Below are 15,202 nucleotides of genomic sequence, written 5' to 3'. Positions count from 1 at the left end.
TCCAGGAACCCGAAACCCTCCTTACTACACCAGCTCCTCAGCCACTCGTTAACTTCCCTAATCTCCCGCTGCCTCTCTGGTGTGGCTCGAGGTACAGGTAGTATTTCGGAAAATACTACCTTGGAGGTCCTAGTCCTCAACTTAGCGCCTAAGTCCCTGAAATCGTTTAGGACTCTCCGTCTTCCTCTGCCTATGTCATTGGTACCCACGTGTACCATGACAGCTGGGTCTTCCCCAGCCCCACCCAGTAATCTGTCCACCCGATCCGCGATGTGCCGAACCCGAGCGCCCGGCAAACAACAGACTGTTCGGCGCACACGGTCTATGTCACAGATTACACTGTCTGCCCTTCTAATAATTGAGTCCCCTACCACCAGCACCTGTCTTTCCTTTCCCTTTCTCCCGGCCTCACTGGAGGAGTTCTTCCCCTGGCAGCTAGGGGCGTCACTCTGCTTCAGCAATGCTGGTCCCTGACTGGTTTCCCCAACATCACACAACGGGGCGTATCTGTTGGGGTGCTCCAGTCCAGGATCAGCCTCCTTGCCTTGTTCCCTTCTACCCCTCCTAACTGTCACCCCTCTACTCTGCTCTGATGCCTGTACTTCCGATACTCCGCCCACCTCTGTGCAGACCCCTGCCTGCACCTGACTGGTACAATCCTGGCTCTCCTCCAGTATGGACATTCGTCTCAGTGTTGCCAGCTGCTTCCCTAGATTCAGGACCTGAGCTTCCAGGGAAGCAACGTGCTTACATTTTGCGCATTTGTATTCGCCCTCGATCACCTGTCCGAGGAACGCATACATATCACAAGATGTACACCGAGTCGCATCTCCACACCCGCCGGGCATTGTACCTACTAGTCTAATCTAATGGGGATTCAGCGATTTAAGTCTATCCTATGTGGCTATTTCCTGGCTTCCTAACGCTACCTTCTCACCCTGTGGTATTCCGCTTCACTCACTTGACGCTCAGTTGCACAACACTCACAATCTCACAGCCCAGTCAGTCGCACAACACTCCCAGTCGCACCACCCGGTCAGACGCACAGCCCGGTCAGACGCACAACACTAAGTCGCACAGCCCGGTCAGATGCACAACACTGAGTCGCACAGCCCGGTCAGACGCACAACACTGAGTCGCACAGCCCGGTCAGACGCACAACACTGAGTCGCACAGTCCGGTCAGACGCACAACACTGAGTCGCATAGCCCGGTCAGACGTACAACACTCTCAGTCGCACAGCCCGGTCAGACGCACAACACTCTCAGTCGCACAGCCCGGTCAGACGCACAACACTGGGTCACACAGCCCGGTCAGACGCACAACACTGAGTCGCACAGCCCGGTCAGACGCACAACACTCTCAGTCGCACAGCCCGGTCAGACGCACAACACTCTCAGTCGCACAGCCTGGTCAGACGCACAACACTCTCAGTCGCACAGCCCGGTCAGACGCACAACACTCTCAGTCACGCAGCCCGGTCAGACGCACAACACTCTCAGTCACGCAGCCCGGTCAGACGCACAACACTAAGTCGCACAGCCCGGTCAGACGCACAACACTGAGTCGCACAGCCCGGTCAGACGCACAACACTGAGTCGCACAGCCCGGTCAGACGCACAACACTGAGTCGCACAGCCCGGTCAGACGCACAACACTGAGTCGCACAGCCCGGTCAGACGCACAACACTCTCAGTCGCACAGCCTGGTCAGACGCACAACACTCTCAGTCGCACAGCCCGGTCAGACGCACAACACTCTCAGTCGCACAGCCCTGTCAGATGCACAACACTCTCAGTCGCACAGCCCGGTCAGACGCACAACACTGAGTCGCACAGCCCGGTCAGACTCACAACACTGAGTTGCACAGCCCGGTCAGACGCACAACACTGAGTCGCACAGCCCGGTCAGACGCACAACACTCAGTCGCACAGCCTGGTCAGATGCACAACACTGAGTCGCACAGCCCGGTCAGACTCAGTCGCACAGCCTGGTCAGATGCACAACACTCAGTCGCACAGCCCGGTCAGACGCACAACTCTCAGTCGCACAGCCCGGTCAGACGCACAACTCTCAGTCGCACAGCCCGGTCAGACGCACAACAGTCGCACAGCCCGGTCAGACGCACAACAGTCGCACAGCCCGGTCAGACGCACAACAGTCGCACAGCCCGGTCAGACGCACAACAGTCGCACAGCCCGGTCAGGCGCACAGCTCTCAGTCGCACAGCCCGGCCAGTCGCACCACTCCCAGAACACTCAGGTAGCAACAGGTACTCCCAGACACTCAGGTACTACACTACACCCTCAGTCACTGTTCAATCTCAGTCACCAGTCTTACTTACCTAGCGTGTGTCCCTTTAAGCCTGTCACTAGCAGTTCCTGGCTGTGATTCCTCCCTCAGTCGGTCAGTCTCCTCTCAGCACCCCGCTTCCCTCGGTCACTTCCCGGCCAGCTAGTCTCCTCTGCTCCTCTCTGAAGCCGAAACCCTTCTAGAATCCAGTGATGTTGACAGTGGGTGGAGCCTGATGAGGTAGCTAAGACACTAGTTCCCCATCTGATCCGCTCTCTACTTGTGATTAGGGTTGAGCGGACACCTAGATGTCCGTGTTCGACGGGTTCGGCCGAACTTTAAAAAAAAGTCCGGGTCCGTGTCCCGGACTTTTACCGAACTTTTCCCGGACACCGAACCCCATTGAAGTCAATGGGGACCCGAACTTTAAGGCACTAAAATGGCTCTAAAACACCAAAGGAAAGGGCTAGAGTGCTGCAAATGGCAGCAAAACGTAATTAAGAGCATGGCAAGTGCTCTGCAAACAAATGTGGATAGGGAAATAACTTAAAACAACAAAAAAAAACAGAAAAATAAAACAATGTTCTTCTTCATCTCTGAAGGACGAGGCCCATATGGAGTAGGAGGGAGGTTGAGGTGGTGGTGGATGTGGCGGTGACATAGGCGTGCGCACAGGGTGTGCTGGGTGTGCCTGGGCACACCCTAATCACCTAGGGCACATAGCATTGCCAGTGAGGAGATGGGAAAGATCTCCCTGGGACCTGCTCTGCTCTATTTCTCCTTGCCTACAGGTACATGGCCCCGATACATTACTCTCCCTGCTGGCAAACACATGCATGTGTATTTCAACTTTGGGGTGCACACCTTAATGCAATAGGCTGCGCACACCTATGGGCGGTGTAGGTGGAAGCGGCGGTGGAGGAGGACCAGGGCCGGATTAACAGCATCATGGGCTTGGTGCTGAGGATTTTGAAGGGCCTTAAGGGCCGTGCCTTGCCATGCACCCAGAGGAGGAAGGGTGCAGCCATGCATGCCTAATTCAACATGGGATGCTGTCTCTGAAGCCCATAAACACATCCATGCATCGCCAACTGTCCCTCCTTGTCCGGCCTTCACGCTGTGTGGGGAGGTTCTGAGGGTGCTGCCTGGGGAAGCGAGCATAGAAGCCAGACTTCTGTGTTTACAAGTGACAGAAGAGCGGTAACAGTGAATATGGCCAACCCGGGGCCTATATAAAAGGTAGGGGCCTGGAGCTGCAGCTCCAATAGCCCCTACATTAATCTGGCCCTGAGGAGGAGGACGAGGTAGCCAACACTGCTTCTTTTCAAAAATTTTAAATGAGGGTACACCCCAAAAGAGTGAGAAAGAGCAAAAATGGAACAATGGGTGGGTAAGGTCGGTATCCATTGCTATTCTGCATAAGGTACGGAAAAGTCCCGTGGGATCCATGCCTGGTTCATTTTAATGAACGTGAGCTTGTCCACATTGTCTCTGGACAGGCGGCTGCGCTTGTCTGTTATAACGCCCCCAGCCGTGCTAAATACCCGTTCAGATAATACACTGGCTGCAGGGCACGCCAGCACCTCCAAGGCGTAAAGGGCAAGCTCAGGCCATGTGCCCAATTTGGAGACCCAGAAGTTGAAGGGGGCAGACCCGTCATTCACTACATGTAGGCGTGTGCACACATACTGCTCCACCATGTTGGTAAAATGCTGCCTCCTGCTAAGACGTTCCATCTGAGCTGCTGGTGCTGCTGTTTGTTGTGGCGTGCTGACAAAGCTTTTCCACATTTCGGCCATGCTAACCCTGCCTTCTGAGGTGCTGGCGGTGCCCTGGTTGCGTTGGCGACCTCCTCCTCCTCCTCCTCTGCCTTGTGCTTCCACTGTGGCCCCGCTGTCAGATGGGAATGCCAGCAGCATGGCGTCTACCAGCGTGCGCATGTACTCGCGCATCTTGCGATCGCGCTCCAGTGAGTGAATTAAGGACGGTACGTTGTCCTTGTAATGGGGATCCAGCAGCGTGGCCACCCAGTAATCAGCACAAGTTAGAATGTGGGCAACTCGGCGGTCGTTGTGGAGACACTGCAGCATGTAATCGCTCATGTGTGCCAGGCTGCCCAGAGGCAACGAAAGGCTGTCCTCTGTGGGAGGTGTATCGTCCGTGTCCTCTGTATCCCCCCAGCCACGCACCAGTGATGGCCATGAGCTGGCCTGGGTGCCACCCTGCTGTGAACATGGTTCCATCTCCTCCTCCAGCTCCTCCTCCTCCTCATCCTCCTCATCCTCCAGAACTGTGCCCCTGCTGGACAATTGCGTCCCTGGCGTTTGCGTGTGCAGGAACCCACCCTCGGAGCCCCTTGCGAATGACTGCCCTGAAAGCCTTGGAAATGTTACCTCTTCATCCTCCTCCTCCTCATCCTGTGCCACATCCTCTTCCATCATCGCCCGAATTGTTTTTTCAAGGAGGCATAGAAGTGGGATAGTTAAGCTGAGAACGGCGTCATTGCCACTGGCCATGTTGGTGGAGTACTCAAAACAGCGCAACAAGGCACACAGGTCTCGCATGGAGGCCCAGTTAAATTAAATAGCGGAATAGAAAATATGATCCAAAAAAAGTGTATGTATATCACACGTACACAACCACACTGGGCCCCAATTACTATTGTTTGTACCCCTAAAAGGCTAGATGAGGAGTAGGGGGAGTATGGAACAGGCAGCACCCTCAAACCTTCAGAAGTATGAGATGAACCCCAACAACTTGGAAAGGTGGATCTCTCTCACACGTACCAACACAGACTATCCCCCAATTTAACTGATCCCCAAAGGTTTTTGATTAAATAGCGGAATAGAAAATATGATCCAAAAAAAGTGTATGTATATCACACGTACACAACCACACTAGGCCCCAATTACTATTGTTTGTACCCCTAAAAGGCTAGATGAGGAGTAGGGGGGGTATGGAACAGGCAGCACCCTCAAACCTTCAGAAGTATGAGATGAACCCCAACAACTTGGAAAGGTGGATCTCTCTCACACGTACCAACACAGACTATCCCCCAATTTAACTGATCCCCAAAGGTTTTTGATTAAATAGCGGAATAGAAAATATGATCCAAAAAAAGTGTATGTATATCACACGTACACAACCACACTAGGCCCCAATTACTATTGTTTGTACCCCTAAAAGGCTAGATGAGGAGTAGGGGGAGTATGGAACAGGCAGCACCCTCAAATCTTCAGAAGTATGAGATTGTGTTCACTGTACCCCACAAAGATTGAGTTCACTGCACCCCACAATGATTGTGTTCACTGCACCCCACAAAGATTGTGTTCACTGCACCTCACAAAGATTGTGTTCACTGTACCCCCCAAAGATTGTGTTCACTGCACCCCACAAAGATTCTGTTCACTATACCCCACAAAGATTGTGTTCACTGCACCCTAAAAGGATGTTGTTCACTGCACCCCACAAAGATTGTGTTCACTGCACCCTAAAAGGATGTTGTTCACTGCACCCCAAAAAGATTGTGTTCACTGTACCCCCCCAAAGATTGTGTTCACTGCACCCCACAAAGATTGTGTTCACTGTACCCCCCAAAGATTGTGTTCACTGCACCCCAAAAAGATTGTGTTCACTGTACCCCCCAAAGATTGTGTTCACTGCACCCCACAAAGATTCTGTTCACTGTACCCCACAAAGATTGTGTTCACTGCACCCCAAAAAGATTGTGTTCACTGTACCCCCCCAAAGATTGTGTTCACTGCACCCCACAAAGATTCTGTTCACTGCACCCCACAAAGGATTTTGTTCACTGCACCCCAAAAAGATTGTGTTCACTGCACCCCAAAAAGGATTTTGATCACTGCACCCCAAAAAGGATGTTGTTCACTGCACCCCAAAAATGATTTTGTTCACTCCACCCCAAAAAGATTGTGTTCACTGCACCCCACAAAGATTGTGTTCACTGCACCCCAAAAAGATTGTGTTCACTGTACCCCCCAAAGATTGTGTTCACTGCACCCCACAAAGATTCTGTTCACTGTACCCCACAAAGATTGTGTTCACTGCACCCCAAAAAGATTGTGTTCACTGCACCCCAAAAAGGATGTTGTTCACTGCACCCCAAAAAGGATGTTGTTCACTCCACCCCAAAAAGATTGTGTTCACTGCACCCCACAAAGATTGTGTTCACTGCACCCCAAAAAGATTGTGTTCACTGCACCCCAAAAATGATTTTGTTCACTGCACCCCAAAAAGGATTTTGTTCACTGCACCCCAAAAAGGATGTTGTTCACTCCACACCAAAAAGATTGTGTTCACTGCACCCCAAAAAGATTGTGTTCACTGCACCCCACAAAGGATTTTGTTCACTGCACCCCAAAAAGATTGTGTTCACTGCACCCCAAAAAGGATGTTGTTCACTGCACCCCAAAAAGGATTTTGTTCACTGCACCCCAAAAAGATTGTGTTCACTGCACCCCACAAAGGATTTTGTTCACTGCACCCCACAAAGATTGTGTTCACTGCACACCAAAAAGGATTGTGTTCACTGCACCCCAAAAAGATTTTGTTCACTGCACCCCAAAAAGATTGTGTTCACTGCAGCCCAAAAAGATTGTGTTCACTGCAGCCCAAAAAGATTGTGTTCACTGCAGCCCAAAAAGATTGTGTTCACTGCAGCTCACACACAGAAAAATGGATGTGGATCACTGACACCTGCCTATCTCCAATCCCACACCACACAGCAATATCGATTGTAGTTTGTAGAACAAAGTTTCCCTAAAATTCAGCAGACTCTGTCCCTAACAGGATTGAGAAGAGATCGTAGATCAGGATTGAGTGCAGATTCACCCCACCCCCCACACAGCAATATCGATTGTAGTTTGTAGAAGACACTGACCCTATAATTCAGCAGACTCTATCCCTAAAATGCCTACAACTCGCCCTGCCTAAACACTCCGACCTGTCCCTCAATTCTATCCGGACACAAATGGTTTTTTCCTGCCTATCTTTCCCTAATCAGCAGCCAGCACATTGATGTGTGCTCTGTCCCTTAGCTAAGCAGCAGAATGACGCTGCTGCGGCGGCTGCCTCGAACTTATAAAGACTTGGTCACATGCTTCAGACGGCCAATCACAGCTACTAAGACATTTGCAGGCATGGCTGGGATGGCTTAAGGCACACCAGTTAAACGATTGTTGATTGGCTGTTGAAAGCCCGCCATGAAAAGAGCGCCAAAGCATGCAAAACCCGGAAATAAAACGACCGAACACGGATTTTTACCCGAACATACAGTAAAGTGTCCGTGTCCGTGTTCGGGTAAAAAAAATCCAATTATTCGGTACGAACACGAATAATACAGTCCGTGTTCGCTCAACACTACTTGTGATTTACAGCAGGCAATGGACAGATTCTATAGCCAATAACAGGCTGTACAGATGTATGCATTTGGGGCAAACACCAACATTTGTTGAGTACTGGCATGAAGAAATTCTAAAGAGTGATTTTGCAAGCTTGAGTAACCTCGATTTTTACAGGCTGTGCTTATATTACTGTATGCTCAACACCTGGAAAGCCTGAAAAGTAGAGTAGAATAGACACGGATCACTTTATTGAGTCTAATTTAGTTACTATATTCCAAAAGTAAATATTTAATGCTCTTTTTTCTTTTTACACTTTTGGACTGCATTTTTTTATAATGTGCTTTGTCTATATTGGCTTTACTCAAACACAAAATGTTCAGACATGGATATTTCAGAATAAACAGTGGCCTATGAAAGAAATAAATTCATGTTTGTGAGGCCTAATTTTAAAAGCTTTAGTATACCTCTCATCTACATTGCTGATAACAAAAGGTGTCTGACCTGCTGAAACTCTCTCCCCTTGAAAAACAAAGATCTAAGTTCATTTTGCATTTATATTATGATTTTACCACTACAATAGGATGTTTTACCAGTTTACAGATGTAGTGCCCTTGCCCTGGAATGGATAAACTTAGTTTTTGGGTCTGCTGTATCCAAATTATTTTAGGTCTGGTCAGGTCAATCGCGAAACTTAGGGATTATTTACTCCTGCCTTCCTTTAGATGAAGCTTCCAGAAATAGAATAGGAGGATCAATCTTTGGGCTATGACTTTTTATCTGACCTCTGCTAATCCCAGGAAAGGGGTTATCCAGAAGGTGGCTGTGGAAAAGATAAATGATTGTGAAGGCTTGTTCGGAGCTCTTTTTTCTTGTGGCCTCTGCCCCTGGGAGGCAGCCTGTGCTACTGAATATCTAATGCTGTTAGGCCTCAGCATGTGCTTGACCAAGGGCCTGATAGACATCTGCTGTGGGACACTACCTTAAGATACTGGGCTGGAGAAGGACCCCTTTCAGTGAAGAGTGTTGCAGGGAAGCTGGTTGGGAGCTGTCTCTGGACATTGTGGTATGACGCTGGCTGTCTCCATTACCTCCAAAAAATACTTGTTTTGTTTAACAAGTTCACACAATACAAATCATTCTGTGATTGGGCTGGAGGAGTGGAGTGGAGTGTCAGGCATTGCAGCTGCATGTGGCTCTGCAGCTGAAGTAGCTGAGACTAGAAGGTCCAGCATCAGAGCTGTGGAAATGTAGTGACAGCTATCCTTCCAAAGCAACAAAAAATGTCAGATGTAAATAAAAGAGAGAATTCCATGAGGCATACACCTCTTTGGACTTAACTCATAGTAGGCCCGCACATTTTACAAAGTGGCTTCACGTCATAATCCATCTATGTTCTGACTTGTGAACAAGCGGTACTTCACATCAGAGAATGATCATGTTGTGGTGCCTGGGCACCACCTCTGGTCTACCCACAAATCTAGCCTTAGCCATTATATGTTTGTGGCCAGCCCCGGCACTGGGTTTGGATATCTGACTGTACAAAGATAGCTTCTGTAACGTTTTATAAAAACAGAAGACTTTTTCTGTCTAAAATGACAAGCAGACCGTAACTGGTGCAGATGTATTTAGACAATGATACTTCTGAAATAGCTCTTATAATCCAGCATGAAAACTGAATGGCTGCATTTTCCTATTTTTGTGGAGCTTCAATTTAGGCTCAAGGTCCTACATGACAGCAATGAGCACACACAATTCTTACCAGGCAGAATTCTTAAAATGAACACAAGTATTTTCTCCTTCCAGTACACAAATAAATATGAATACTATTGGAGTCAAAGAACAAATTGTCCAATGCCAAAAAATGAACCAAACCCACAAAAATGTATTGAAAATACACCACACAAGCAATGGCACACAGAGTTAATGTTTTTTTTTTTTTTTTTTTTAGCCTAATTTTTGCATGTTGTATACGATGTATACTGTTTGAATAAACTATCCTTGATTATTTTTTGGACAATTAGTTCTTTACTTTTTTTTTTTTTTTCAAAACAGTGAGGTTTATTGAAACTTTTGGTACAATACAAAAATAAACCGTGCATTGAGACTTCGATCATATTCATAATACACAGGGGTACAAGAATACAAATATTCACAGTGATTAACACTTAGAAACAGAACAGACATAGTAAAAAAAAATAAGGCAGTAGTCAGTTACTTTCTTTCGGCTCAACACTCGAGCAAACAATATTGGTTTAACAGGGACGGTCAGCATAAAGCAGTTACCTACTTCACTACTGAGCCGTATCAGGGCACTGCACCCATTTGTCCCAAATCTTGTTGAACTTCTGAGGGCACCCCCTATGTTTATATAAAAGTTTATGAAATGGGATGACACTATTAATTTCCTTAATCCACAATCCTAAAGTAGGAGGAGTAGGTCTCATCCACCGTCTGGCTATCAATTTACGTGCTATAAACAAGGTTTCCTGGAGAAATATGACAGTGGATTTGGGCATCTCTCCATCCGGATAGACCCCCAGGAGACACTCCTTAGGACAGAGTTGTAGAGGAGACCCCATTTTGTCATTCAGAAATGTGACTACCTGTTGCCATAGAGTCTGTAATTGGGGACAGCTCCACAGTAGATGAAAGAAGGAAGCATCAGGGTCTCCGCACATAGGGCAAGAGGGGACCAAGTCAGGGTGATATTTGGACAGTCTAAGTGGGGTGAGATAAGCCTGGTGTAATATAAAGGTCTGGGTTAGGCGATCCGACAGTTTTGGCGACACTCTGCGGCACGTCTCCAGGGCATCCTCCCATTCCTCATCCTCCATGGCCCCCACACTGCGCTCCCAGCGGGTCTTAAGTGCAAAAGCCATAGTGGTCGAAGAAGGAGCTCAGAGTAGAACATGGAAATGAGGTGACTAGGTTCTGTACTTTTAACAATCTCAAGGGTGGTAATCGATTCCAACTCAGGAGGGCCGTCAGGGAATTGAGATCTATAGGCATGGGAGAGCTGTAAGTATCTGTAGTGCATGGGGCCCTGGAGCGCAAACTGGTCTCGCAGGGTCTCGTAAGACCGTAGACCAGTGGTCGTGGAGATATGGCTAAGGAGAAGAATACCCCTCCCACTCCATACCGACAGGTCAGGGATGGATAGGAACTCACGCAATGTACTATTATGCCACAGAGGGGTAAATGTGTGGAATGGAGGGCACCGAAGCCTGGACGCCACCACCTCCCAGATCCGACAATAGTGATATAGAAGAGATCTGGGGCACAGGGGCTCCGGCGAGCCCCTGACGCCCCTAAGGATAACTAGAAGGGGGTCCCCGAGGGGATGAGCCCACCCAGGGCAGAGCAGGGTCAAGAAGCGCTCTCTATCCGTTTTATCTATGTGAAAGAACTGGGACAACTGAGCTGCCAGATAGTACAGATTAAAATCCGGCAGGGCCAACCCCCCTAGATTCGTAGGATTCTTGAGCTTGCGCCAGGAGATCTTGTGCCGGTTAGCACCCCAAACAAAGGTCTTGAGGAGTGATTCCATCTGCTTAAACAGCCTGAGTGGCAGATAAATAGGAGAGTGCCATACAGCATAGAGAATTTTGGGAAGGAGAATCATTTTAATTAAATTGACTCTACCCATCACTCCCAGAGGTAATTTGGACCATACTTGAATTTTAGCCTTAAGCAGAGGGAACAAGGGTTGAACGTTATCCGGGACATAATCTGCTGAGCTAGCTGTCACTTGAATCCCTAAGTATTTAATGCGGGATACACATTGTAGGGCCGGGTTTGCGGGGGCGATCGCCTGCGGGCTCTCGTCAAGTGGAAGAATTTGTGACTTATCCCAGTTTATCTGAAAACCGGAGAATCGTCCGTACCGTTCAATTAAAGAAAGGGCTGTGAGCAGGGATTCTCGAGAGTCCTCCAAATACAACAAAGTGTCATCAGCATACATGCTGATTTTCTCCTCTAGCGGTCCCCTACGTAGGCCACGAATCCCGGGATGTGCTCTAATGGCCATCGCCAGGGGTTCCGCGGCCAGGGCATACAGCAGGGGGGAGAGGGGGCACCCCTGTCGAGTGCCACGGGATAAAGGGAAGGCGGTCGACTGCCAGCCGTTGGCCAGGACCCTAGCTACCGGGGCGCTATATAGAAGTTTGACCCACTTAATAAAATTAGGTCCAAAGCCGTATCGGTCCAGGCAGGTCCATAGGAATGGCCACTCTACCGAGTCGAATGCTTTAGCCGTGTCCAAGGAGACCACCACCCTGCCACCCATTCCGTCGTGTTGTGCCTGGAGATTCATGAATAACTGGCGAAGGTTAAATGAGGTGTTCCTCCCAGGCATGAACCCGGCCTGGTCCGAGTGTATGAGCGAAAGGATCACCTTGTTAAGACGGAGGGATAAAATTTTCGCAAGGATTTTAGTGTCTACTGGGAGCAAAGAGATGGGACGGTAAGACTCTGGGGCGTGTAAGTCTTTGCCCGGCTTGGGGATGAGCACAATTAACGCCTCCCGCATAGAAGGGGGCAGGGCTGCATCTCTGAACAGGGATTGAAACAAAGCCAATAATTTAGGAGAAAGGAGTTCCGAATAGTGGGAGAAGAACTCAATCGGGAGGCCGTCTAGGCCGGGGGCCTTAGATCTAGGGAACTTGGACACGGCTGCTGCAATCTCCTCCACAGAAATGGGTGCCTCGAGGGTCGCCAACTGGTTGGACGTCAAAGTGGGAAAGTCAATAGAGTCCAGAAAGTCATGCATGTCAGTGCAGTCAGCAGGGGCCTTAGAGGTGTAAAGTGTACTAAAAAATGATCGGAAACACTGTGTCACCGCAGCAGGATCAGTGATCTCATTACCCAGGTCATCCTTTAAAGTAATAACTACCGGGGGCCTATCCTCACAATGGACTAAATATGCGAGGAGTTTCCCCGCCCGCTCTCCATGAGCAAACAGATTCTGCTTCTGAAAAAACATCTTAGATTTCGCCTTCTCATATTCAAGTTGGGAAAGGACTTTAGAGGTCAATTTATACTGGGATTCATGTGTCGGAGTCGGGTCCGCCATAAAGGCCTGTTCAGCTTCAATTAGATTTGTCGTTGCCCTGGAGATCTCCTCGGCAGCCCGCGCTCTAACAGCTTTGATTTTGGAAATCATAGTGGATCTGGCGAACAGTTTAAATGCCTCCCACACCGCAGCCGGGGAGGCAGTGCCCTCATTATCAGAGAAGAATTGTATCCAGGTCCCCTCAATGTCGTTCCCATCAGACACCAAGGGGAGCCAGGCGGGATTCAGGCGCCAGGCCGGGGGAGGTCTATTGCAGGGCAAGGACAACAGTATCCAAAAAGGGCAGTGATCAGACAGAGTCCGTGGGGCGAAGCCCGCCGCCAGTAACCTGGGGAGCAGGGTTCGAGACAACAATATCAGATCAATGCGTGACATAGAATGGTGTGCAGCCGAGAAGCAGGAGTACGCACGCTGAGCGGGGTATTTGCTGCGCCAGGAGTCGGCCAAACCAAAGCTCTCCAACAATCAGGAGAACCTGGTCGGGGACGACCCCGGCGGCGCCTGGGAGGCGCCACCGGATCTATCCAGGCCCGAGTCCATCACATTGTTAAAGTCGCCCAGCCAGATCACCGGGGGCCCCCGGGCATTGTGCCATAAACGCCAATCCCTCCATTATTACCACAGTAGAGTAAGGAGGGGGCACATAGAAAGCCATCAGCAGCATCAATTCCCCATAGACTGACGTTTTGAGAAAGACATATCTACCCATTGGGTCAACCTGAGATCCTAGGAGCTGGAAATGTACCGATTTGGCCACCAGAAGCGCCACACCCCTAGAGTGCGAGTTCTTTACTTTTTATTATATCAAAGATTTGCCATAGCAGATTGAAGACATTTGTGTTTGGTTATAGTGGTCAAAACAGACAGGATGGGTTACTGTAATGTATTCATATCATATCCGTTCTGCACAGGATAGAATATTTTAAGCATTTAAAAGGCTGATAAACCCAAAAATAATATTTTAGTTAGATCCTTACTATATGGGTGAAGGGTCTGCTTTTTATCAGCTTACCGGAGTTCAGCTTTGGTAAATCCAGGCTGTAAACATGGTGACAGAAAAAAAACAAATAGGTGAAGAAACCTCATGCATTAAAAGACACACTGGGCCATAGTGAATGATAAGATTTGAGCTAACAATTGTACAGGAGATATTTTGCCTTATGATATAAGTGATGGGTAATTACAATCAAAAGCTCACAGGCTTGGGAACCTCCTTCTGTGAATGATGGTGGATACTGAAATGTTTTCACCAAAAAATGTGCACCAAGAACCCCAATAGAGGAAAAAATTTTACAAGCACACTGGATTCTGAAGGGAAAGGGGGGCACAAAGACACTGATAGGCTAGCAATAGAGCAGTAGCATTGTCCCACTTTCTGCATGCTCCTGAAAAGGACTACAGTAGGCCATGCTAATGCACAGCTTGCCTGCACGTAGCATACCTCCCAACTTTTTGAGATGGGAATGAGGGACACCTAGGTAGGCATAGGACACACACCCCTGCCATGCCCCCTTAAAGGAAAATTATTTTAAAAAAATATTAGTTAAACCCACACGTGCTTCTTTTTTTACCACTACTATTCATTTATATTGGCTTTTAAAATTAAAAAATGCAGCAATTTAGAAATTGGATGAAAGGTTTAGCCCTGGGAAACACTTTTTGAAAGATAAAAGTTAATTTTTTATCCAACTATATAGATGAGACCAAAATGAGGGTCAAATGAGGAGGAAAGAGGGACAGATGGACTTCGTTCCAAATCAGGGACAGACACTCGAAATCAGGGACAGTTGGGAGCTATGACGTAGCTCTATAGTCATTACAATAAACCAGTATGAAATGGGGGAGGCACAGTAGCAGATAAGGTGTGCTAAATGATCTGAATTTTGCCAGAGAAAACTTTAAGACTTGCAGGAGATTATAGGATTGATTTTTTTTCCTGAAAAATGGCTCAGCTATCTTGCTTCTATTTTAGCTAATCAAATAAGTCTTGTTTGAATCTTTAGTTGTAATTTATTGTGTGATAGGTTACAAATGTACTATATTTTCTGAAAACCTCAGGTGTATTTTTATAGTAATTAATATTTCATAGTAATTAACTTCCTCTTTATGTAAGTGTGCTAATCATTATTCTCTATGATCTATATTTGATTGGCTTTAACGACACCACATTTTCATTGCAACAATATATTCATGCTGTAAAAATTTCTTTAGTTATTCTACAGTTTTGCAGTTGTTCTGAAAAGTTGCTAGAAGCTATTTTCCATAACTGTATTTTATATTCTAATTATTTCTCTTGCAGTGTGAATCGTGTGCTTTTCGGCTCCCAGAAACCAATGTGAGTAGACTTCTGATACATATTGTACACAAGTTAAAACAGGTCTTAGCTTAGTATTGTTCCCTGTTTTTTTTCTGCAATCTACTCTATCCTTAGGTATGCATACTAAATATTTACAGATTTATATCATCATATATCAGC

General features: G+C 47.8%; 1 protein-coding gene across 1 annotated transcript in view; it reads left to right on the top strand.

Moving 5' to 3' along the window:
• The window catches only part of COL16A1 (collagen type XVI alpha 1 chain), a 284,939-nt gene that overhangs the window by 118,582 nt on the left and 151,155 nt on the right, over positions 1-15,202 (top strand). The window contains exon 9 of the mRNA XM_082246984.1: positions 15,026-15,061. Coding sequence (XP_082103110.1) covers positions 15,026-15,061 — 36 coding nt within the window. The remainder of the gene's footprint in view (positions 1-15,025; positions 15,062-15,202) is intronic.

This window comes from Pelophylax lessonae, assembly GCF_965119305.1.
Source record: "Pelophylax lessonae genome assembly, chromosome: 2".
NCBI classification, from domain to species: domain Eukaryota; kingdom Metazoa; phylum Chordata; class Amphibia; order Anura; family Ranidae; genus Pelophylax; species Pelophylax lessonae.
The sequence above is the reverse complement of the archived record's forward strand: the minus strand, read 5'-3'. Positions and strand labels throughout refer to the sequence as shown.